Source organism: Blennius ocellaris, assembly GCF_963422515.1.
Source record: "Blennius ocellaris genome assembly, chromosome: 21".
Taxonomy (NCBI): Eukaryota; Metazoa; Chordata; class Actinopteri; order Blenniiformes; family Blenniidae; genus Blennius; species Blennius ocellaris.
In genome coordinates this window covers 10,779,280-10,804,965 of record NC_137670.1, presented here as the reverse complement: position 1 = coordinate 10,804,965, position 25,686 = coordinate 10,779,280, and the positions used below count along the sequence as shown (strand labels likewise).

Genomic DNA, 25,686 nt, shown 5'->3' with positions numbered 1-25,686 from the left:
GGATGACGGTGCGTTGGTATTCGGATATATGTTTGTGGACTTTCCAGCCTATCATGACCGTGCGCCTTTCCCCCTCTGTCCAAGTCGCTTTGTTTCTGCGTGAAGTTGAACGGGGGAGAAGACAAGATGAGAGGGAGATACTTCCTCCTCGGCTTCTTGTTGCTCAAACTTATGGCGCTCGTGTGCAAGGCTGACGGGGAGCCAGGGCTGCTCGGGGGATTCGTCATGATTGCCACCTCCAACGGCTCCAGGGAGGAGGAGAGCGTGTCCGAGGAGACCCCGCACACGGAGGACAGATGTCGGGGTTACTACGACGTGATGGGCCAGTGGGACCCGCCGTTCATCTGCAAAACGGGCAATTATCTGTACTGCTGCGGCACCTGTGGCTTCCGCTTCTGCTGCTCCTACAAGGACTCGCGTCTGGACCAGAGTACCTGCAAAAACTATGACACTCCGGTGTGGATGAAGACCGGACAGACCCCATACAAAAAGATGAACAAGATGCACGACAGCACCAAAGACAAGACGAACTTAATTGTTTACATAATTTGTGGAGTAGTGGCCATTATGGCTCTCGTGGGGATTTTCACCAAACTGGGACTGGAAAAGGCGCACCGGCCTCAAAGAGAGAACATGTCCAGGTATATAAGTCTCTCTTTCACCATCTCGTATGCATCTGTCCACGTCTTCTCGTCGGCTCGCTTGTTTACAAAGAGACTTGCAGTATAGTAGCCTACGCACGCAGGGATCTGGAGCGCGCAACGTGCCGTCCTCATCTCCGCACGCACATCGGACATATATCAGTAGATCAGTAGAATTAATCACGATATCATAAATGACCTGCAGCTTCTTTCACACGCATTAGGAATATTAGGATATAGGTGCATCACAGTGGCTATATGATTTATGGGAAACCAGGGTAACTTAAAGCATCACCTCAAACAGGAGTGACTGCTGTCTGCTCCTACCATTCTTGCCAATCCATCTATTGTGGTTATGGCACAATATTACGTGATCTACTCTTCTCTCATCTGGCGGGGGCGGTCTCTTTCACTCGAGTAAAGGCGGCATTGCGCTCCATTGTGTATCCATCTGACTGGAGATCAGTTGAAATATTCTCTTTCTCTCCTTTTTTCACACCTTTATTGTGTGATGCAGGAGGTAATGAGTGTGTACAACTGCCACTGAAAACAAATGAAACCAAATATTGTCCATTCATCAGGGAAGGCACTTTTCTCTCACAATTCCTGAACAATTTAATAAAAAAAATAAAATAAAAAAAGATGATGTGTGTAAATGCATTCAAACTGAATAATTAAATTAGCCATGCCATGCACAGTTTATTGTGTCTGCCATCACCCACACTCTCTCTCTCTCTCTCTCTCGCTCTCTCTCTCTCTCTCTCTCTCTCTCTCTCTCTCTCTCTCTCTCTCACACACAGGGCTGTTGCCAGCGTGTTGCAGGGTGGGTGTCCAGGTGAGCAGTACCGGGGGGAGGAGGCCCTCGGGATGCATTCACAGCACTATGTTTCCAGACCTACAAACCTCCGTAAGTTTATCTATTTTCTCCCCTCTGGAAGTTTTGGACAGCTCATTACTGACTGTTGTGAATTGTGTGTATAACTTAGAGCAGCATATGGAAGTGTAGGTGTAGCATGTGTCAGCAAAAAGGGGAAAAAAAAGCTGCTTATTTAAAGAGACATTGAGGGTGTCCACATTGGTGTCAGAGGCCTATGTGAAGTCATGCACAGTGATGTGAGGATGGCTAGAATTTTGGAAGCAGCATCCTCGTCAGAAAATCCTCAAACATAAAACATAAGCAGAGAAGAGTAAAAAAAAAAAAAAAAAAAAAAAAAAACACATCCCTGCAGGCTTGTTCCTGTTTTGTTTCAAATACCAGTGTTGGGTTTTGTTTTTATCTCACACAGGCCAGATATTCATCCATTTCATAACGCGTTAGAAAGAGAAAACATGCCTGTCTTTTTTTTCTTGCTTTTCAAATCCAGTCCTTATTCACCGTTTATATTTTGGTTCATGCCCACATGATATAATGAGAGAAAGAGGAAAGTGGGAGTGTGTGTGCGAGTGAGTGAGTTGGCGAGGTAGTGTGTGAAGGGTTTTTGGAGGGGCGATGGGGTATAACACAAAGCGTATGAATGCCATCTATTTCTATTGAGTCTCGTGGGCTGCTACAGTACCAAGCTTCTTTGTGTGTGTGTTTTTTTTAACACCAAAGATCAAATACACATAACAGCACATTAATATGTACCAACCACAGCATACTGTACATGCGAGTGCAACGCAGAGCTGCAGCAGCAGCAGCAGCCTGTACTTCTGGTGTCCAAACTGAAGCAAATTGGTGCTGATAGTTGCCATAGACGATGTGTTTGAGATGGAGTGACACAGGGGGCTGTCATTTCCTCATTTCTTGTGTTACTATCAAACTTAACATGAATTCTGTGTCATTCCAGCTGACGAGTGGCTGAAATACGCACACATCAAAAGGTTGCATCATGCCTTCTTTTATAGTGCACTTTGGTGAAGAAAAAAAAATATCAATCTCACCACGTTTTTTTTTTGTGTTTTTTTTTTAAATCTGTTATTGACTTTCAAGCTTCTACTTTCATTAAGAGTGAAGGAGACTAACAAATTGATGAGATTGGAGGTTGACTTTCTAATGCAAACATGTAACAATGAAGCATTTTGGACTTATGCTTCACTTCCCATTTGCTTTTCTGCCTTTAAATAAGTTTAAGTCAGAAAACCTCACATGGATTGCATCTTCACCCATCACTTATCAATCAGGAAGTGTACATGTAAGGAAGGGATGCGCGGGCTGGGATAATCGCTTGTGTTTTGTGAGAATGAGACTAATATGCCATCCTACAACAGCTCCTCTAGCAAATGATAAGGTGACATAACCCTGTTCTGTGAAGCATTACACCCACAGACACTATCAACATCATGGAAAAGTGGGGAGGAAGGTTGCTTTGATTGAAAAATTGTTTTTTATTTGTTTGTTTGTTTTTTTCAGTGCCGAAACAAACAAAAAAACAACAAAAAAGTGACTCTTTCAATAGGTGCATGGCTTCGCTCTAGTCGTTTATTTTCTCCCCACTGCGAGAGCGATGAGATGGCAGGTTGGCCTATCACCTAAGTGGCCACGGCTGTGAAATAGTGATTATTATTTGCAATGTGGAACCTGCTCCCCTGAACTCTCTAATCCTGGGGCTTGTGGGTAATCATGTGGAATGTTATTAACCTCCATGATCTGGTAGGATCCTCGGTGACAGCCACCTGATTGGTTTACAGATCTCTCTGTTGGCGAGTGGGGCAATCCATCACAGGTTGCAGGAGAGGAGGGAAACTGGATATGGATTTACCGGATGTGGACATGTTATTCTTATTTTAAGCGAGTAAATGGGAGATAAATAGACTGGAAAGGGCAAAGTGATTTTTCATTAGGAGGTTCACTGTGAATGCAAAGGACAGATGGCGGAAGAAGAAGAAGAAGAAGGGGAAGAGTGAAGAGAGCGGTAATTGCAATGTAAAGATAAGCGCTTGGTTAAAAAGGGCCAGTTGTTCGCGCCCATGTGCACACAACAGGGCTCCATTCAAATATGGAGCAGATTGCGCTGCTTAATGTATTTTTAGTGGAAACTACATATTGATTATAGCTCATGGCCAGATTGTTCCGTTATTGTCATCAATGAATCTAGTCTGGCAGGTTTTCTGCTTCGTATAGAAGGCGAGAAATTTCCCGTAGCTCACAAGTGACCAATGACCCGTGCAGTCATCTTACAGAAATCAAATGATTAGGTTGTTACTTGCATTACATAAAACCTTCAATTAATTGCAAAATCAGCCGATCAAGCATGCCTTTTCATGCATGGCTAAGTAACAATCACTTGACACTTTGTCACATAGCTGCTGCAAGACATCATGCAGGGGCAGGACAGATATGGCAGAGCAGCGATATCAAATTTTCTCACAAGCAGCTGATTCCCCATTACATTGTTGAATTTGGTGCTAATTTCCAGCTTTGCATTCATCCATAATAAAATAATATCTTCTGTATGTTTGGAAAGAGACAACAGTGTGTGGAAAAACAGATCAATGTTCCCCTCAGTATATAATTATGAGACACCATATTGTTCAATTGTAACATATGATAGGGATCTATTAGTAAACCCCTCAAAAACTGGTTTTTGAGAGTAATATGAAAATGCTAATATGTGTTTGGATTTATTTTCTCTGTAACTGAATCTCTTTTGCCTTATCATGGTTTATCATTTATGAGTAAGTCAGGCAGAACAGCAAGCATGCCTCAGTTCTTAATTAACTCTCTGCTGTGTCTTGATAATTCACAATAATTATCCCATGTACCACACGTTCAAGAAGTGCACCCCATCAATTAGTAATACACAAGTCTGAGGTCCGTGTTTGTTATATTCAGGGGCCGCATGTGTATTTGGCCGGGCCGCCCGCCACCTACTTTATATTAAAAATGGACACTCTGGTTGCTTTGTGAACCACAAGTTCCCGAGGCGGAGCAGTCCAGCCAGCTTTCATGCCATCGAGAAAAACTTCTGAGATTAAGGCTGAAAATCCCACGTCTCCTGGCTTCCAGCATCAAAGAGCGGGAGAGACAAAGATGGGAGGAATGGGAAAAGAGAAGGACAAGAGTATAGAGAGGAGTCGTCAAAGCATCTCTCTGGCAATATCTGGAATGATGGCACAGTGAAGGACAGGCCTGTGTGTTTGTCCCAAATTCAAGCTGGACTCTCCTTTAGATTAAAAAGTGGAAAGACATCTGTACCATTTAATTCAGGGTGACTTTCATGAAAGTTTCAAGCCTAATAAACTTGAAATGTTCTTAAGTCTAATTGTCAAAGCTAATCTCATTGTTACTATATGCACTGTATAATCTAATAAATACATTAGCTGTGAAGTTTAATTGGAATAAAGCGGTTATCCTCATAAATTAATACACTGGAAACTTCCTCCAGACCAATAATGTAGAGCTTCTTGCTTCTATAATTGTCATTCTGAGTATCCCACTAAAGAGCTTTAGGTGGGCAGCACAATTAGTTTTATTAAGACAAAGCACACACTCCCACAGACACACAACATACACAGTCCTCTATATTCGCAACTCAATTCAACATTCGCAGGCTTAATTACCTCCACAGTCGTTATAATCTTTTCCTAAACATTCTTGATGGGAAGGATGAAATTTTAATAGGTAATTGCTTCTTAGATTGCACAGGCACGAGAAAAGGCCTCGTCTGCAAAAATATCCCTGCTCTGTGTGTGTGCGCGTGTGTGTGTGTGTGTGTGTATGTCCTCAGCATGCATGCATGCAGCATTCGTGTATTTTTATGTACAAGCAGTGCCGGCCTGTCAAAAGCAGTTCGCCATATCCTTCGTTAAAAGTAGGCGACTGTGTGACCTTGTCTCATCGGCTGTCATACGAGCCTTCACATCTGATTGCTGAGTGTCAGAAGCGGAAAGAGGAGCGAACCTACACACGAGCCGCGGGAAACAAGCAAAGGGAGGCTGTGAAAGAGAAAATGACAGAGCTGTAGGTAGTTATCTGCGAGGCGTCACTCCAGCGCCGGCTCCGCTTGAAGCTCAGCTTCTGTCCTTGTGTTCAAACAGGCAGGAAAAAGCACAGTTGAGGTTCCATCCCCCGAGTTTGTCTTTAAGGCTCATAGCCCACTTGAGTGACAGCAAAGCTCCCTCTATATCTACAGCTCGTTTTCTTTGATCCAAACCATTGAGGAAATGTCCATTACGCTTTTTTCTCCCCTTCTCCTTATTTTTTTCTTCCCCAAATTGGGTTTACTCACATTCTCACACAAACAAGACAATTCTACACGTATCCTTAAAGGTTTCAGACGGAATATTTTCAGAGTAACTTTAACTGATCGTTGCCATTGGTTCAGTTTTCCATACATGTAACAACACATTTACTACAAGAAGTACTGAGTTACAGCAACTGTAAAACACCTGCTCTGTAATCTGATACGTTTGCTGTATCAAGGAAACACACCCTTTCATAGTTTTCATGTAGGGTCACTAGTTAGCACTGTTGTTGACACAAACATCCCAGATATTGTCATATCTATTTGGCCATCCTGACTATTGTTGCTGCCCTGGAAATTGACATTTGGTTTGGTGGAAGTTTCCATGATGGGAGCTCCTTTTAAGGGCCTTGATGATATCTAATAACATTTCAGACACCTGTCTGTCGGTCAAGACAAACGAGGCTTTGGTCCCCATTTTAGTATGCTCCTAATGGACTATAAATTGCAATATTGTCACCAAACACATTAGAAGAAGTCATATTAGCTGCTGAGATCTCTATACTGTGTCAAATGGCCATTAGTAAAGCCATTTGGATGCAGCGTTTGGCTGTGGTGCATGCTGTTTCGATTTACACATGTAGAAATTATGTAGGGAAGGATCCTTCTTTGCTCTTTAGTGCAGTTGGTTTTCTCCTCGCTGTCTAACAGCATTATTAGTCTACTTGTGACAGCCAGCAATAAGAGTGATTTCGACAGCTTGAAAAACCCATCGACCCAACAAAAAAATGGTTTCAGAGTGATTTGGAGCCACACTATAGGTTTACTGCAGAGAGCAACAAAGCTAAGAGACAGTGAGTCAAGTCTCAGATTCCCAGAAAGTTCAAAAGTGTCTGCTTCTCCTCTCCAGGGCCTCATTCCTGCACCCTCTCCCTGCCTAATTATCTTAATGTGAGGCCCCTCGGCAGCCCTGGGATGCCATTAGACTCCTGCTTATTAGGGCTCTGGGGCCGCGCAGCCAGCAAGCATCGACCAACAGTAGACATCCACTCGGTTTCAGGCACAGAGGGAGGCCAGCCAATGAGGTGTCAACACAGGATGGGGAGGGAGGGAAGAAAGGAGGGATGGACAAGAAAGGCAAAAAGCTTTTAGCATACAAGGCGAGAGATTAAAAAATACAGATGGAAAAAAAAAAAGAGTATATTTTTAACTTCTTTTTCTGTGAGATTCTAAAGTTACACCAGACTGCATCAGGCTCCTGTCTGAAGAAGCACTCATTCTCCAGTCATTTAGAAGAAAGCATGCAGTGTCTTTATGGCTTGTGAAAATAGTCTCATACATGCAGCCCGTCGTTTGCACTTTCTACTGTGAAATTTCACATCTATTCATTGTGCTGCAGCGTCAGAAAAGAAGCAATAGGGATAAAGAATATCTTAACTTCTAATCAGCCGTGCACCCCCATCCCCCCATCTGCACGAATATTAATCACTTCATTTACTCCCAGGAAGTCACATCCTGCATTTGACAGGTAATTACATTTGCGTGCACGTGTGTTTGCAGACGTGCACGCATGCCCTCTTGTCTCTGTTCGCTTAGGTGCCCTTTTTGTATGTGCACCTGTGTCCATCTCTGCACGTGTATGTCGTAACCCGTGGTGCACTTCAGTCAAATCCTGAGTGAGATGAGGACTATTACCTCGATCCATCTTCATCTACTTCAGTCTCATTTACATTTGACTACCCGTGATGATAAAGCACTCAGAGGCAGTCATGGGATAAGCAGACAGACTTCCCATCTGTATGTTTGAACAGGTGGTTATCACCACTGGTTTCTAATTAACTGCGACACTGAATCTTCTTCTTAATTAACTATTGGAATTAATGATTCAAGCCCTTTTCAAATATTGGGATTATTTTCTGTCGTATGTATTTGCAGAAAAAATATAATTACGGATGAAGACAACTGTAAACATTCAGGTTTCCTCTCCTCACATGTGCAGATGCAGTAGAGTAGCCCAGTGAGAACACAGCCATGTTCCTTACAACAATAACAAGCTTACTGTGTGTCAGATATACAGTCAAGCATAAGTCCATTAAGGCCTGCTAACATGTAGCTGCGTAATACGCTGTATAAAATCCTCTGTAATCTGCAGCTATTTTCAGTTTTCCTTTTCCGGTGATTCTTATAACAGAATAACGCGCTAATCTCCTGGATCACAGACAATATAGTGTGTACAGTGAATTCCTCCAGACAAGATTCTTGCTATTTTATGAGAGTACTCAACTGAATGTATCGTACATTTCCATGCGTTATATAAGTACCTTATGAGTAAGATTTGTGAAATCAATCAACACTGAATTCCACATACTAAAAGCCCAGATTTTGTTCTATACTCAGAAATGGAAGAAGTTTGTGGTAACCTGGGCTGCATTATGCTGAAATACACTCCTGCCCATTCCATACTGCATGCATCATGGGGTGGCGGTGATATCGTTCCTGGGTCTGTGCAGGTTCTGTGCGGTATCTCGGCTGCTCATCGGGCCGCACATCTCTGGACAGAAGAGATGAACAGAAACAAACAAGCATCAGTTGCAAAAAATTGATATTGAGTATTTCCCTGAAGTAGATACAGATGCTCTATTGGAGAAAGACCTGCAATGTAGAAAACAAGTCAAGAATGAGAACTTCATTCCTACATGTTAATACAGTACAATTTAAGCAGTTCAGCAGGAAGCATTTAAATATTGGCCGAGGCTAATATCAAAGTAACCTCAATTTCAATGGCAGAATTGAAGATTTCTCAGAACATCTCACATGTGTCATCCTTTCTTTGTTAAATTGTACAAATCCTGCTGTTCATCTTTGTAAGACTTTTGATGGTTGATTACCACGGGATCCTGGCAACATCGCATAAGATGTCTGAAGATTCTCTGACTGTGAAAATAGCTCAGATCTTTACACCAGCTCAAATGATTTGGACCGATTCACCTGCAATGTATTTAGTCCATTGACAGCTTATTTTGTAACTTGGTAGCTTGGTTTTAAGATCATGGTGGATTGATGTAAATACGCATCCTGGACAAATAGGTCACCATGTGCCAGCAGGAAAAGCTTGAAAGCTCTTTAGACTTTGATTGTTGAGCTTTGTTGCTGTTTATCACAGAAAACTGATGAAACCATTTGGATGAGGACTGAAATGCCTTCAAATTCAAACTGCTATTGCTGGTATGATTAGATATAACATGGCTTGGATGACTGACAACTGAAAGAATAATGCCATTCATTGGAAAGATATATTCCCTCATGTGTTGTTATGATGATGGAGGTGGAGAGTGCTGTCAAACACAATGGTCCACTCTCAAATGTGCTTAATTTGATTGACATCCAGTGCCAGCATGTGTTTCCCATCATTTCCATAGTCATCAAACTATTCAGTGACCTCCTCAGGCTGTGTGGATGAAGGCTATAATAATAAAACTGCTGGATCCCCTCGCTTTAGGGATCAAATATTACCAACAGTACGAGCATGAACTCAAACTGATCTTAACTTCATTAATTCAGTGAAATGGAAAAATACTCGAACAGTACCTGCTTAAAAAAAATGTCGTTTGAAATTGTTCCGACAGGTAGTTAAGGGGTACTACACTTTATCTTGCATAATGGTAGTGTCCACCTGACACAATGTTGGTACCACTGGTGTTTATGCTGATTTAATACAGTAAAGTGGGAGCAAGGCTGGCCACTCACTCCTCTCTGTGTTTGTATTTGAGAGTTTTGGCGTCAACAGAGAACAGTCTGTTTCAGATGAACTGGCCAAAGCAGCAGATCACTTTCCACGTTCCCAAAACACTGTAGGCTCTTTTTTTTTTTCCCTGTCCCCGTTCATATGTACACGCATTCACATGGACACCAAAAGGCGCCCACACGTGTGCAGGCTGCATATGCACATGACACTTCAGATCCAGGCCTGTAGGTTTCACGCGGCCCAGGGGCAGACAGCAGATTTGCTTGGCTAGCTTACTGATGCCTCTAGCGTCACAAGCAGGGAACGCTCATGCTGTGAGCACATTTATGAACCCCCCCATCCCTTTTCCTAAAACTCTCTCCGTGCTTTCCCCCCCTACACCCCTCAAAAATGTATCCATCAACAGACCATATTTTTTGGAAGATTTCTCTCTCTCTTTTGCCCGCAGGCTTCAGTGTGGCCTGGCTTTCTCGTCACCCTGCCCCGAGGAGGTCAAAACACATTGGCAGGCTTCCCGTCACTCACCCTCCCATCCTCATACATACATATGGACTTACACAAACACAAAATCATGGGCAGGCTTACAGCCCCCGCGTCCACACAACCCCCCCCCCAATCATGCTGGGTGCTGGCCCATGGAATGGGGACATGTGGCTGGTCGAAATGCGTCACGATGCTGGGCTCTCACTCTGACAGATCTTGTGCCTGTCTGCCTGCCTGCGAATTACCAGCCTGGAACACCTCATAAAAACAGTGAAGGAGTTTTGTTTTCCGCCCTCCTGATTGCACCAATAGCCCCCACTGTCAGCTCTGCTTGTTTCCTGGCCACTGTTGCCTTTTCTCATTGTATTTCTTGTCTTCCCTGGCAGTATTCTGTTACAAAATCTGCTCTTTTCTGTAGTCGTAGTGCTGTTTTGGGTGTCAATTTTAGACTCATGATTTCCTCCAGAGAGAACCAGGAGTCTGTAAAATATTTGGATTTGTGTTCGCAACAAGGTCCAAAGGCAGTGACATTGCACACGTTTTGTGCTTGGTGACTGGAAATGAGTAGAGTCTGCATGACTTCTTCCTTCCTGAAGGATTTGAATTGAAAGAAATCATAGTTGTTGGGGGGGGGGGTTCATGAGCTCTTCTTTCAGGAGAGGTCTGAAGTTGTCTTTATTTTGCTCATGCTGGTGCTGTTAGAGAAAGCAACTCACAGCCAGAATCACCTCAGGGTCACAGAGGAGAGTCAAGGAGACTACACTGATTGAATACATAATATAAACAGAAAGATTTTCAACCATCCTGAACAACCTCCGACTGAAACCCAAGGTTCTTGGCATGAAAGTTGACTGAAAAGTTTGCAGCCTCCGTTTCAGGCGAGAATTAACGTCAATTCAACACCGTGACGGTGGATCGAAATGTTGATCCAGTTTCACATTATTGGTATAAAATGTTAGAAATGTGCTTTCTTGCCCACAGTTCAATGACAGAATTGATAGCATGTGATGTCTGATGTAGGAAATGAAAGCACAGTAAGAAGCCAGACAGCGAAGCTTAGCATAAATATGTAAGATGGGGGGGAACAGCTACTGGCTACCTGGCAACCTCACAGTGATGGCAAAGCTAGGTCTGTCTGTATATCGGCCCTGTGAAACCACAAACGTTGCAATATAACATGGTACTTAGCGATTTTTAGACTTGTTGATATGTAGATTACGTTGTATAAAATTAAGCTTACCATTTTTCCAATATCAGTTTTTCTAATTAATACATTCTGCATCCAGAAGGAAACATGATATATCTCTGTGATATAGCTGGAAAGCAGTTATCCACTTACATTTGGGATTTGGGAACGTGTGTTTTATGTGATCAATGACTTTCTACGAAAATGCGTGATAACACAAAAAAGACATCAACAGGTTAGCGAGTATAGAAGTATACACGAAATAACAAAATAAGGATTTTTTTTTTTAATCAGCTCTTTGCTTTTGTTTAGAGCAGGGGTGACAAACAAAAGGCCTGTGAGACAAAACGAGATCGCAAGAGGCTCTAATCCAGCCTGCAATTTCTTAAGAGTAGGGAACACAACACGGCACTGAGATCCGAGCTGAGAAATAGATGATACCACCATGAAAGATAGCTCCCTCATTGCTCAAAGTCATGCTGTCTGGGTGAGTCTAAAAAACAAAACAACAACAACAACAAAAACACGCATAATGAAACAGCTATAGGATACATTAGACATTTCAAAGTATTTTGCTGTAGAAAGTGTCATAAAAATTTGCTTGATTTTGAAATCGCAGTCATTCTCAGTAGTAATTGTTTGTTTTTGTGAAAATGTAAACATTCTGCAGCACAAAAAAAGAAAAAAAGTTATTATGGAACTATTTAAATGGCCCACCCAGGGCCAAGTGGTTCATATGTGGCCCCTGAAATAAAATGTTTGACACCTGTGGTTTAAAGAGAAATGTCACTTTCATTCAGAAAAAAATGCTTTCCTCTCTTTCATCTAAATCACATTCATATTGGGCAAAAGACCCATCTCCTTTTAGGGTGAAAGTCCAATTTTGAACTCACACAGTTTCTATGTCACTGAGTAATTGTCACAATATGTCTGCAATTAATGTTACGCATGTATAAGCAGTGTTTTCATATTTGTGTCGGGTATTTTATTTCTAATATTTCTCCGAACTGTACATCAAGTGCTGCCATAGTGTGTCCATTGAGCATGAAGACCTTTGTTCGTCACTACAAGAATACATTTTTCCCTAAGAAGTGAACTGCAAATATAAGGCCCCGTTAACATAACGTTTCAAATAAAAACGCATCAGTTTGGCGCATTCGTTTTCAGAAAAGTTTTGCATTTACACGGCAACATTTTGCAAACTATCTCTGTTTATTTAGAAGTGGCAGAAATACAAAAAAAAAAAAAAAATTTTGTCATGAAATTAAACACGCATAGAGAACAATATGCTATAAATGTAAATAATGGCGGACAACGTTGGACTGCGGTGACTCTCAAATGCAAAACTAATCCCAGAAGAGTATGAACTGGGAGTCATGACACTTGGAGGCCGCCATTGTTGTTATTGTCCAGCTCCTCATGTGGCTGCAGAAGAACTATTTAATATGGCTGTGGTGTGCATGTGGAACAACAGCGTGACAGAAAAGTTGTGTTTTCTCTCGTCTACACGGAGACCAAGGGAAAGTGTTTTCAAAAAATTCCTCCTTGTGAGCCGTTTCTCCAACTCCGAGCACCGTTAAATACCTGAAAACATTGTAAATGGAGCCTAACACAATTGGCACGCAGCATTGCAGGAAATTTGTAACATTCATTACATCTGCAATGATATTTTCCCTTTGAATTAACTTGGATGTCTGGATTAAAGTCCAAAGTACAAACCATTTCCCTGCTCCGACTTCTACCTGCTCTTCATCTGCCTCCCCACATTGATTACCTCATAATAACTACAGCCAGTGAGGGCCATCACAACTGTTGCTTTAAATCATATTCAATTAGTAAGACTAGATGTTTCGGTGACTTAGTTTAAAGCGGCTGAAGTCAAGTTAAATTAAGAAGAGCTAGTCCACGATTCTTGGTATAGATATTTCTATTGTTCTTATGCCCTTTCATTGGCCATTATGTTTTGTCTTGAATATATATGCAAATGAGCTATTTCAGTATCTTCTCATCAGATTGCAGGTGGCAGTGTGACACTGTCTGCACACAAAGCAAGTTAATGAGCTTCATAATCCTGACAGGTCTTACCTTATTGAGAAATCAGTGCGCACATACATTTAGGTGGCTACCCCGTAACATGTAATAGGCACCACTCTGCCTGTGAGGAAGCATTCAACTTCTATTTGGCTTGCAGAATTAATCCTTCCTCCAAGTGTGTAGTGGAAAACCTGTAATCATAAAACTGGCACGCCTTTGCACATGTGATAACCATCTGCAAGCGCACAAGAAAGGCACTTTTTCCACCATATGGAGACAATAATTGCATCGAGTGCTGCAGAGAGAGTGGAGGAACAGGACTTCTACAGAAGTATAAGAGACAGTCATCCAGAGGGAGAGGTACCTTTAGATGTCACTGTCAACCTCACCAGCAGGCAGCGATTGAATCAGTCCCCCCTCAGGAATCTTGGGAAATGGAAGTAGAGAAGTTCTGAAAGTGCCTTTTTACCCCTCTTATTCTGATATATAGAGGCAGGCACAGGGTAGTCGAACACGGCGAGTCTGAAAAATAGAGAGAGGGACATAAAGTGAAGCAACACAAGATGAAAAAAAAAAGAACAGATTGTGACCAAGGAAGAAGAATGGAGCTGACAGAGGGGAGGCTGACACTGTTTGACATGTGAGGAAATCTATATCGGAGGCTATTGATCTTCCGAGCCTCTCATGCTATGAAAGTGGAAAGACACGGCCCAGATAAGAGTCAGACCAAAGCTCCCTGTTGCGTTTCCCCTTCAAGAGCACAATGACAACATTCTTCTGTTGTGGTAATGTGGCTTTTGTGCTTTTGGCATTCATTTAGTCCTGATTTGGCCAAAAGCCCCCCTGTGTACACAGTCCCCATTTGCTGTCGATTTGGTTACATGTCAAATGTGAACAAACAGTATTGACGTGCATGTGGCGGCTGCTGCACAGACGAAAGGGTGGAGATAAGAGGCGGAGGTTTCTTGTCTTAACTGTGGATCGTGGAAATTGAGAAGATAACAGGCAAAGTGATGGGAGCAAACTGGCATTTAGGGTGTACAGACCAAGGTTGTCAACCATAAGCCCCATGTGAAAAAAGTGGCACGCAAGAGTTTCCAATCGATACGAAAACATTGATTTCTTAACAAATTTCTTAAGAGTAAGGGATACAACACAACACTGGGACCTGAGCTGAGCTATCTGTGATGATGCCTAGCATTAGCCTCAAAGCAATGTTGTCAGGGTGGGTTTTCAAAAACATGCACAATTCAACAGCTACAGGAGAAGGTTTTGTTTTGGGGTTTTTTGCACCAAAAGGTGTCATTTAAAATTGGCTTTACGTTGAGATTGCAGCCATTGTCTGTAGTAATTGTTTGGTTTTGCGAAATTATAAGCATTTTCATCAGGTATAGTCTACACCACAACAAAGTAAAACTTTAAAGTTTTAATCTAAATGTTATTATGGCACTATTTTACTGGTCAAGATACGCTCAAGATAAAAGTGGATTGTCTGTGGCCCCTAAACTAAAATGAGTTATACAACTGTAGACTGGTATACATTTCTGATGTGATCACATTCATGCAGAAACTTCTTTGATTATTTATTGTCTGATCATAGTTAGATTATTGTTAAAAACTGCTAATTAAAGTAATGTCACCTTGTTATACATTATGTATGCAGAATCTAAAATTTCTTACATTGAAAAAGGCTTTACCATCTTCAATATAAAGAAACACAATTCAGCGATCTTTTCCAGTTACAGGAGAGAAGTTTGTGTTTCAAAAATGTAGAGCTACTTAAGGCCAGTTTTAGATTGCACAAATTTGCCCAAACAAGATTTCCTACTTTTGGGAGTAAGTTTGTTTACTAACATTTATGTCTGATTAAACTGTTGTCTCAGTTGGGAATATCTTTAACTCAAGAAAAACTACAACCTCATCTGAACTGCAGCTGCAGTGGTAAATTATATGTGGAGAAACTGAAAAGTCTGATGGTCATACCAGGTCAGATGCACAAGGTCAAGACAGGGGATCCCAGAGAACTCTAAAACTACGGAGTTAGGAGAATATAGGCTGGGGGAGTCATGATACTCTGGAGGCAAACATTGTCATTAGTGTCCATCAACTCACGCATGTCCAGAAGAACAATTTACTATGGCCATGGTGCATTAGTGCTTTGTGATATTTGTGTATCATTCTTTATTTGTGCAGTGTTTTCAGAAAGTTGCGTTTCCACGAAGAGGGAGTCAGAGTATTTTCTAAAAGTTCCACCTTTGGAGCATTTTTCAAAAAATTGTGTTTCCAGTCACTCCAAGCACCATTGTCATGTAAATGCACTCTCAAAATGCAAAAGTTTTCTATTTTCTGTTTTCATGGTTGTGTAAAAAGGACCAAAATGATCGGTTACAACAAGATGAAACGCAATATGATGCCGAAATGACAAGAGGTCCAGAAAAGCAGGCAGACAGGCGTTCAAATTGTTTGCACTTGGATGCAAGATCTCTCAGGTTGGCCTACCAATACTACAAAACACTTAAAGATGCATCAGCACACTGACTTGTATGGATGTTTTTAACCTTTCAAAATCCCACAGCAATAAAAAAATTAATAAAAGATTGCGGGGCAAGTTTTGCAAAGCCACAGACCTTCAGTGTTTAATTATTAGGCCTGTACACTGAAAGGACTCTGTCTCTTGTGTATGAAGCACTATTAAAGTTAAATAGTAAATTGCTCAGGTGGGATATTATAGTAATGACCTGCAAATAGAAACCCAATTGCATCTTGACGTGCAACATCAAAAACATGCCGCCAAAATCTGGCTACGAACACAACCAAGTTGTAAACCACCCGCTTCACTGGATGATTTGAACTGAACTGTTTAGATGGACACCAATTGTGAGTGTCCCATAAACATTGTTGATGTTGGTATGATCAATCATATTATCATCTTTGTGATATTGTATCATTCTAACAAGATGGAGGCCTGTGTGGAGTTTGCATGTACTCTCAGTGTGCGAATTGGTTTTCTTCAGATACAGCATGAGGTAATTGGGGAGTTTAAAGGTGTGAGTGTCTGTGACTGCTTGTCTCTCTGTTTGCTATGTGATGAATTGATGACCTGTACAGGGTGTGCTCTCTCCCTATTCCCACGGTCAGCTGGGATCAGCTCCAACAAAGCAGAACAAATAACTAAGATAAAGTGGTTTAAATTATGAATAGATCTAAGTAAGCTATAATGATTAAACGAAAGAGTAACAGGAATGACAGTTGCACTTGAAACTTTCTCGCCTCTCTAAATGTTCGACAACGTAATTCTTACAGCCTTCAGAGGTCACCATCAATAGTACATTTTGACTCCGGTAGGTTTAATTGGGCCAAATACAATTACTAAAACAACAGCTATTCACAAGGACTCATTACATCTAATTCAGTAGTTATTGTGAAAAGGGTGAATGAGATAAAGATGGTACAATAAAACCCCAGAAGCTCTTAGATTGTCAAGATACATTGTCGTAGTGGGCCCAACAAAGCTGGCAAGTGATAATCTGTGTTTATGTCTTGTGTCCATTACTGGGTATAATGTAATACCTTTAACGGCATCATTGCCAGCAGTAGTGCAGTTTGCAGCTCTTATACAGTGAGAAGATCATCGTCATCTTCTTCATTGCACATCTGGAACCTGCACGATACACATTGATATGAAGAAACTCGATAACCCTGACAGACACAGCAGCCCTGGAGTGAAGATTTCCATACCAAGTCTGACTTTGATTAAACTTGCAATATGTTTTTAAAATTTCATTAAACACTGTTGGTTTGAATATCAATGTACACAGCTTGACCAACACCATGATCAAAACTATCTTACTGACGCAGCAATAGCATAAATAATTTATTAGCTACTGATTTCCAGCTGATGTATTGGGTTTCCTGACCCTGATATCATCTGCCCATCTGCAGTCCACGGAATTCCTTCACTGCTTCATGCAGAAGCGTCGCCATCACTGCAACCTTTGTTTTTATCACGGTGCTTATTTATTTTCCTGGGCTGATTTGCTAACAGCAGGCACGGGGCACCCAGGTTGGTGAAGGTGATGAGTAGGGGAGAGAGAACGGAAGGAGGAAGCATGAGAGAAGGCGGAGAGAGACAGAGAAAGAGACAGACTGATGCTAGCTAAACCATGTTTTCATGGAGGATAATTTTTCCTCCCCAGAAGGCAGTGATTGGCATTAATTACCTAACAGGTGCAAACAGCGATGCATCTCATAATTAAACAGTTTAGATTTAGTTCATTTGGGAAGACATGAGTATGAAGCATTGGGTGGGGATGCGTGTGCTTGTTGCAAGTACTGCCTGAGCTTGTTGGAGTCTGTTGCTTTGCAAGGATTTGTTAAAATCTTAGACTTTTAGGGATGCGCTGATTCCACTTTTTTGTAAGAACGAGCTTTCGCCTCCTCTTGATAATTTGGCAGAATATAATTTACTGTCTACTTCATGTTTGTCATTCTCATTAATATTGAAGAATCTCCAAACCGCTGACATGCTCGCCTGTTTATTTTTCGTTTGAATGGTTTAACATCGGTAAGGGACATGCATTTGTGGGATGAGCAACAGACTTAAGTGTGACTGTGGCGCTCTTAAAAAAAATTGACAATTATTCTCTCCCAATAGCCAAACAATGTATTCTGTTGAGATTTGCTCTTGCATAAACGGCATGCCAGCAGACTTGTCCTCAACCCAATTGATCAGTTTTGGGATCAGCTTTGGTGTGATGTTAGTGCCAGAGTGAACAACACAACCACGTTGGCCGGCTTGTGACTAATGCTGGCTGAAGTAAAGGATGCCATCCCACGGACAGGAGTGAGCAGGCTTGTAACCACCATGAGGAGGAGGCAGTGGCGGACCTGGTTGGTTTTCCGCCCTGGGCGAACTCCCCAGGTCGGAAAACAAATGACAAATGTGGCATCCTAAAGGTCGGACTGGAGAGATGGTAGGCTGACCTTTGCATCTTGCGATTTCTAACATGTTGAATGATTCACTTACTTTGAAAAATCCAGATCTCCCTTAACTTGTTGAGATGTGCAACCTATCTCACGATTGAGAGCTCACTGCATATGTCGCGTGTTTATCCTCTCAGTGTTTCTTGGTCAGGGCTCTGGGCTAGTTTCATAAGGGCTGCTGGCATAAGGGCCCAGGAGAGTGGGTAAGGAGGGTAATAGGGGAGGGTGGCCCATATGGGGATTTCCTTATAACCCACTTCTAACCCTCACACTGTTCAACGAAAGACAGGAATGGGTTCATCTGCTCTGTTTTTCCTGCTCTGCACTACTCACCAGGCAGATGGAGGTGCCTTTGCCTGCTTGCACTGGTTTTCTTACTGTACTGTGTTGCCAAGACACAGACTGGTGCAGAAGAGCCGACAGCAACACTGCTGCTCTGCAAGGCTGTTGCCTCTCTATCTAGCCGCCTAAATACGATCATATAACATTCAGTCATATTCGAGATTCATGCATGAAACAGAGGCACATGAGAGGCACAAAAGGTATCCACATAGAAGAAAAATCAGGTTCTTTCTATTGTGGAAATCAATCCCTGCAAGCGCAAATACCCATGTGAAAATGTGCGCCGGTTTGTTAGAGCAGACATACAATATCATGTGCACTACTACAATGGTTGCATTACAATATATTGACATTTGTGTTGTTCACTTCTTGCAGTGATGCTGCAACTCTTGCAGCCCTCCTTCTTCTTGCAAAAAAACACAGTCACATTCACAGAAAATACAATGAGACACACACTGTACACTTTGCACCATGCCAGTGCTTGTGTTCTTTTGCTTACAAATGGAGCGAGGCAGCCGCTCTTTCTTCTGTAACCTACTTTTTCTTTCCCCTCTCCTTTTTCACTTGCATCCCTAACTCTCTCGGGGAGTATCGAATGTCTTGCTCAAGACGATCCCTGCAGCGCAGTGGGCCATCAATAAGTGCTATGCTTAGTTTATATTGCTAATAATAGAATGTCACCTAAGCATCTTTTGTGGATGAATAGACAGGTCCTGAGGTGGAGTATGGGACTCACTTGCAGGATAATCTGTCCCTCTTAGCATTAGGATCCCACGGGAGCACTTCGAGGTTCCTGAAATAATATTTCATTTCTCCCAAATCTTTCACAGGCTGGAGGAAAGCAAGAGAGAGGTATCAGATGGCCCTTCGGATATGTGCATTTGGAGCATTTAATGATGCAGTGAGAGTGTGCTGACCTGTTCTCTCTCTCTCTCTCTGTGAGCAAAAAGAATATTAGAGAGACAGACAGATTAGTACTCTGGAAGCTTCTGACAACAGATTGACTAAGGGAGAAAGGGGATTGAGGGGGAAGATGAAGCACAGAGAAAGAGAAAGAAGATAAACAGGCACACAAATAAACAGGCACATGGATGAGTGTGTGTTGCCTACCATGTGCTGATATCAGACAGGCATATGGCAGTGACGCTGATGCAAAGACAGAGGGAGAGGACACATACCTCTAAATACCAAGCCTCTCAAGCTGCCCCTGCTGGAGCCTCCCTCCTCTCACTAAACATTGTACAATGTCGACAATGAAGCACCCATTCAGTTTAAGCAAATACGGGTCCGATTGCCCTTTACTGCATGCCAGCAAACGCACAGTCCGAAACATATTGCAGCTTTGGTGAAGTTAAAGCCTCGCGTCAGAGGGCCGCCAGCCAGCCAACAGAAGGCAATGCGAGTACTTTTATCTGAAGGAAGAAAGGAGCATGAGACAGATTATGTCCCTCACAGATGGAGCAACAAGCAGGACGCGAGGCGATCGCATGGCCTCGCCTTGACTCACTTCATCATTGATGCCTTTTGGCTTATTTGGGGGAGGTTGACAATACTAGACCAAAGAAATAAATAAGTGGGGGAAAGGATTATGGTTCGGCTGTTGCTGTTGGGGAAACTGCTAAATGTCATAAACTCATGAGTCCTACCAGCAAAATAAATTACAGCTGTAGATATCGAGCTGCTGTGCTTTCAGGCAATTCTGGGAAGTATGTAACAAGGGGTTATTTGTTCTGAACCTCCCCAGACGTACACCTCAAAACCCTTCTTTTGTTCACCAAACAAAAAAAAGCCTGTTAATTGCAGCCTGGGATTGATTAGATTGTTCTGATGTCGTGTAAACTGCACACAGCTTAAGTCGCTATTGCTTGCATTTAGAGCTGCTTTTTGCCTGCGTTCAGCACTTATTGTTAGGCGTTTCTCATCCTGCTGTTGCAGACTGGATGGCTGGCTGACTGTCTGTGCAGGGATGAATGAGAAGAAAGCTTCCCACTGACCTGCCTTGTCTTCGCAGGCCAAGAAAAGCCCCTCACAGCTGTGCTCCCAACGTTTAAACCTGCCAGGGATTCAGCCTGAGGGCCAGGTGCAGCAGACTAATGCTTTTAAATATAAAGCCTCTCTTCAACCAAGTCAGCTGAGCTGACTGTAGGTCAGAAACATCAAGGGGAATAAATTAAATTAAATGCTATCCTCTATCAGAATCATGCCTTCAGTTATTGCGAGGGATTAGAAATCGAGATGACGATTGTCTCAAGTTGGCCACACCCAAAATTGGTATTTTTGTACACAAAAACACAATTGTTTACATTTGTTTACATTGCATTTTCAAACGTCACTCATATCATATCCAATATTAAGAACTCCCTGGATCATTCAAATTTAGGGCCGTCATTTAACCTCACATACCTCCTACTGTATGTAGGACTGTAACTTCATGGATTCCATTGCCTTCTCACAAAGCAAACAAGATTACATTGGTGGTATTAAAAGGGTTAATCTTTTCAAACACTGGCATCACCCAGGCAAATCCTCACCTTTTAGAGAGGAAACTAAACTCCAGAAAATCTATGAAATTCCCTTTTATCCAACCCTTTATTATATATTTGCAGGGGAACCCATGGTGGCTATACAACCTGCTGCAGGGCCAACAATTGTTTTCAAAACACAGAAAGGGTCATCTTCATATAGTGATATGCACAAGGAAGAAGTTAAACTGTCCTTCACCAGAACACCAAGATAGTATCAGTTGCCTATGCTGCTTCATCCAATTAAGGATCACTTTGGATTGGAGCCAATCCTAGTTAACAATGAAGGAAGGCAACATCATGGACATGTAACTTGTCCATCACAAACTGAGTGAGGCAGGAAATCTCTCGCACACACACTCACAATCACACCTACAGGCCATTTAGGGTCGCCTTCACCACATTGTTTTGGACTGTGGACGGAAAACCGGCAAAGTATGTATAGATAACTCACACATGCACAAGGACAACATGCAACTTGCACACTAAATGGACCCCAAACTGAACCTCAAACCAAGACCCTTTAAATAGTAATATGTGAAAGAATGACCAGCATTTGCCTTGCACTCTCTGTTTCGTAATTTGTTGTAGATACTCATTTAAACAACATTTTTAAATGAAAATGCAAAACTTTTGGCGCATTTTGGATGTCTGTTTACATGACAATGATGGTCGGAGCCATTGAATATGGCTGGAACTTTTTGAAAACATTCGGGCTCTGTCTCCGAGCACAAATCAACAGCATTCGCATGTGGCCGAAAGTGAAATTTACATCATTTTCAGTGTTTCCTGTAAACAGACATCATTTCAAAAATGTTGCCATGTAGAAGCAAAACTTTTCTTCAACAAAAAATTCTGCATTTTCACTTGAAATGTTGTCGTGCAAATGGTGCCGAAGGTGGCCGTGAAACTTTCAGAAGCAAAAGCCTTTCACTTGAGCTATTTACTGTTTTGGTCATGCTGATTTGTCTAACAATTTCAAGGTGAATGATGTAATGTTCATAGCTATACACACCAAAGCACTAATGGAATGCAAATTGATCTCTTTAAAACCTGCACAGCAGACTTTCAGCTCACGCTGAAGTATATGCAATACAATACTAGCACAGGCTCCTGATATCATCACAAAAATACATATAGTTTGCAATTACATTCTTTAAACATAATCACGTGTGTGGGTTTTCTCTAGCTATAATAAGAACTACAAATACCTGACAGGTTCTCGCAAGGCAAGTTCAGCAGCGTCCTGTCTGTCTGTCTCTGGTGGTATCTGGGTCGACACTGCTGACATGTTGTCAGAGGTGTCAGCCCCCCCACGGAGACACACATCATTATCATCACCATCTTCCATTGCCTCCCTCCCAATCTGTCTTCCTCTGTCTGTCTGGCTTTGTCTCTAACAGCATGTTGCCCTCAGTTGATAGAGCGGCAGTCCCACTGCTGACTCATAACACTGGATGATGGAGGGGAAATAGTTGGGCCCAGTAAGTCGAGGTGGCACTGCGATGGCAGCTAATCAGAAGTTCACAAAGACTGAAATGAACTCAAGAAAAGAGAAACTGTCATTTTTCTTTGAACCTTAAAAACCCTAAAATCAGGACATGGCATTTTTTTTTTTTTTTTGCTATGCATTTCTTTTCTGTAAGAGAGATAGAATATCATTGATATAAACAAGAGGCCCAGATGTGATTGCGGATGCCCCGTTTCCTGAGTGGTGCTCCATCATCATGATGAATAAGGGTTTCTCTGTGTCAATCATGTGCTTTAGTGGAGCAGGTATTTATTTCTCTGTTTTTAGAGCAAGCTTGTCTCTCTTTCTTTCTCTGAGGCCCAGTGACTGATGAACACTGTCACAGGAAGGAACACCCAGTCTGTAGCCACTAGAGATGACCGCCCCAAGACCTTTATCGGATGGAGTTTTCTTCACAAAAAAAAAATTGCATCAAAGGGAATTAATTCAGACAGTTTCAATTTCATTGTATTTTTCCATCGAAGATATGATGGAGCCTGATTGTTAAGGGATTTCTAAGTTAGAAGACGGATTTTAAATTCTATTCTAGATTTAACAGGGAGCCAATGAAGAGAGGTTAGTATTGGAGTGATGTGATCTGTTATGCTGGTCCTTGTCAGGACTCTCGCGGCAGCATTTTGAATCAATAGAAGACTTTTTAAGCAGTTATTTGGACACCCTAATAATATGGAGTTACAATAGTCTACTCTCGAAGTAACAACTGCGTGGATTAGTTTTTCGGCGTCACTCTGAGTCAGCATGTTTCTAATTGTAGAAATATTACGTAGGTGAAAAAAGGCAGTCCTGCAGATTTGTTTAATGTGTGAGTTAAAGGATAAATCCTGGTCAAAAGTAACTCCCAGGTTCAGCACACTGGTACTGGAGGTCAAAGTAATACCACCCAGTGTGATTATATCTTTATAATAATTTGTCTCTCAGATGTTTTGGGCCAAATATAATCATTTCAGTTTTAATTAATGGAGTGTTTTTTTAATAATATTCCCAACAGGAAGCATGTATAAAGTAAAGAGTATAGAACCTAAGACAGAACCCTGTGGAACTCCATGTTTAACCTCAGTCTGGACCGAAGAGTTATCGTGAACATGAACGAAGTGGAACCTGTCTGATAAATATGATCGGAACCAGTTTAGTGCAGTACCTTTCAGCCCGATATTGTGTTCCAGCCTCTGAAATAGGATGTTATGGTCAATAGTATCAAAAGCAGCCCTGAGATCTAACAGGACCAGAACAAAGACCAGTCCTTTGTCTGAAGCCATGCGAAGATAATTCGTAACTTTGACCAGAGCTGTCTCTGTGCTATGATGAGCTCTAAAATCTGACTGGAAAGACTCAAATAAGTAATTTTTGCTTAAATGGTCACAAAGCTGACTTGTGACTTTTTTTTTTTTTTTATAAGATTTTAGAAATAAAGGGAAGGTTGGATAATGGCCTGTAACTTGTTAAGACACCTGGGTCAAGGGTGTATTTTTTAAGAAGAGGTTTAACAACAGCAACCTTTAAAGGCTTGTGCTACATAACCTGTTATTAGAGATAAGTTGATCTGATCCAGCATTGATGTACTAATCAATGGGAAATGTGATAAAATGTTGATAGAAGATTCTGTAATTGATCCGATGGCCCTCTTTGTGATCCTTCACAAGCTGTGGCCGATGACGCTACTAATGTATGAATCAACACTCATAAGATGGTTGCTCTCGGCGTAGGACTAATGTGTTTGATCATTGTTGATATGAAAATGCACTTAATAAATCGCATTCTGCAGCTTTCCTTTCAAAACAACTTCTTAACACATTTTGCTTTCCACCAGACGTTCTCCCACACATCTGTCAGCACTCAGCGGCACACAGGACTTTGTGGTTTTAAGGATCTGATAAACAGGTCTTAATACGTATGTGGAGGTGTTATTTTGAATTTAGTTTGCTCCAGTGCCCTTTCACGTTTGAGTTGTTTCCATCCACTCGTACAATGGAGATGCCACAGGGTAGATTCATTTACCTGTTTTAGTAGGAGTGTGAAGTCAGTTGCAATGACACATTATAATGCTGTTACAAATGACTACCTCCATCTGCTTCATGGCTTAAAATTTGGATGGAGATAAAACTCTGATGAAGTCGTACCTGTGTGCCGCAGTTAACCACAACATGAGAACCATCTCCCTAGTCTTTTTAAGATAGCTTCTTTCTACGACTTAACTTTTGGACAAAGAAATGGATTTGGAAGTTAAATGAAATGTCTTTGAATCGATCTTTTTAATATTACTAAAACGATGCGTTTTCACTTGGAACATTGTCATCTGTCATGTAATCGCGACATTCCTCTGCTCTGATGCCCGAACAAGAACTATCATTTTGGAGACACTATCACAATGACTCTGAGATAAATTGGCACTTGTATCCAATGAATCAACTTGAAGAATTGACCTTCTCCCTGAAATATGACTCTGCTTAATAGAATTGAATTTGGGTGCATTTATTGTTGTGAATGATTGGTATACCATTTCTGAAGTGGAATAGGGAAAAAAGAATCATCTCATGGGACGGAGATATTCATTAACAGCAGTTTTTTTTTTTTTAATGTTTTTTCTCTTTGGACTCAGTATTGAATAAGCCCCCTTGCAGAGCAGATAACCTTTATAACACAGCTACCTTGGACTGAGATATTGCTATTGTGACTATCAAATTGATATCTCACTATGGATTGAGTGACTACCTTTAACAATGCCCTGTGGGACATCAGTCAATGCATTGTTTCATGACAAAACAATGCCAGAGGGAGACAGCTGTTGAATTCTGCTGCAAATGTTCCACGAGCAACAAGAAAAGAACAATAGAAATCGATAGCACTCTAGAATGAGGAAGGTATGACGGAAAGCTCTAATCATAAAAGGGTACAGCGAAAGTCATTGCGCTTTCAGAAGGCAAAAAGCTCAGGGAGGAACAATTAAGCATAGATAAGCCATTCTCTCTGCTATCATTCCCCTTCCCCCCGCCATTTCCCAGAACAGACTTTTCAATAATACTGTGTCTCTACATCACACTCCTATCTGTTTAATGG

The 25,686-nt window shown here is 41.7% G+C and overlaps 1 protein-coding gene across 1 annotated transcript in view; it reads left to right on the top strand.

Annotated features, from left to right (window-relative positions):
• Nucleotides 1-126: 126 nt before the first annotated feature.
• The window catches only part of shisa9a (shisa family member 9a), a gene marked incomplete at both ends in the record, with an annotated part of 47,917 nt that continues 22,357 nt past the window's right edge, over nucleotides 127-25,686 (top strand). Inside the window, 2 exons of the mRNA XM_080517042.1 lie at nucleotides 127-641; nucleotides 1,442-1,548. Coding sequence (XP_080373168.1) covers nucleotides 127-641; nucleotides 1,442-1,548 — 622 coding nt within the window. The remainder of the gene's footprint in view (nucleotides 642-1,441; nucleotides 1,549-25,686) is intronic.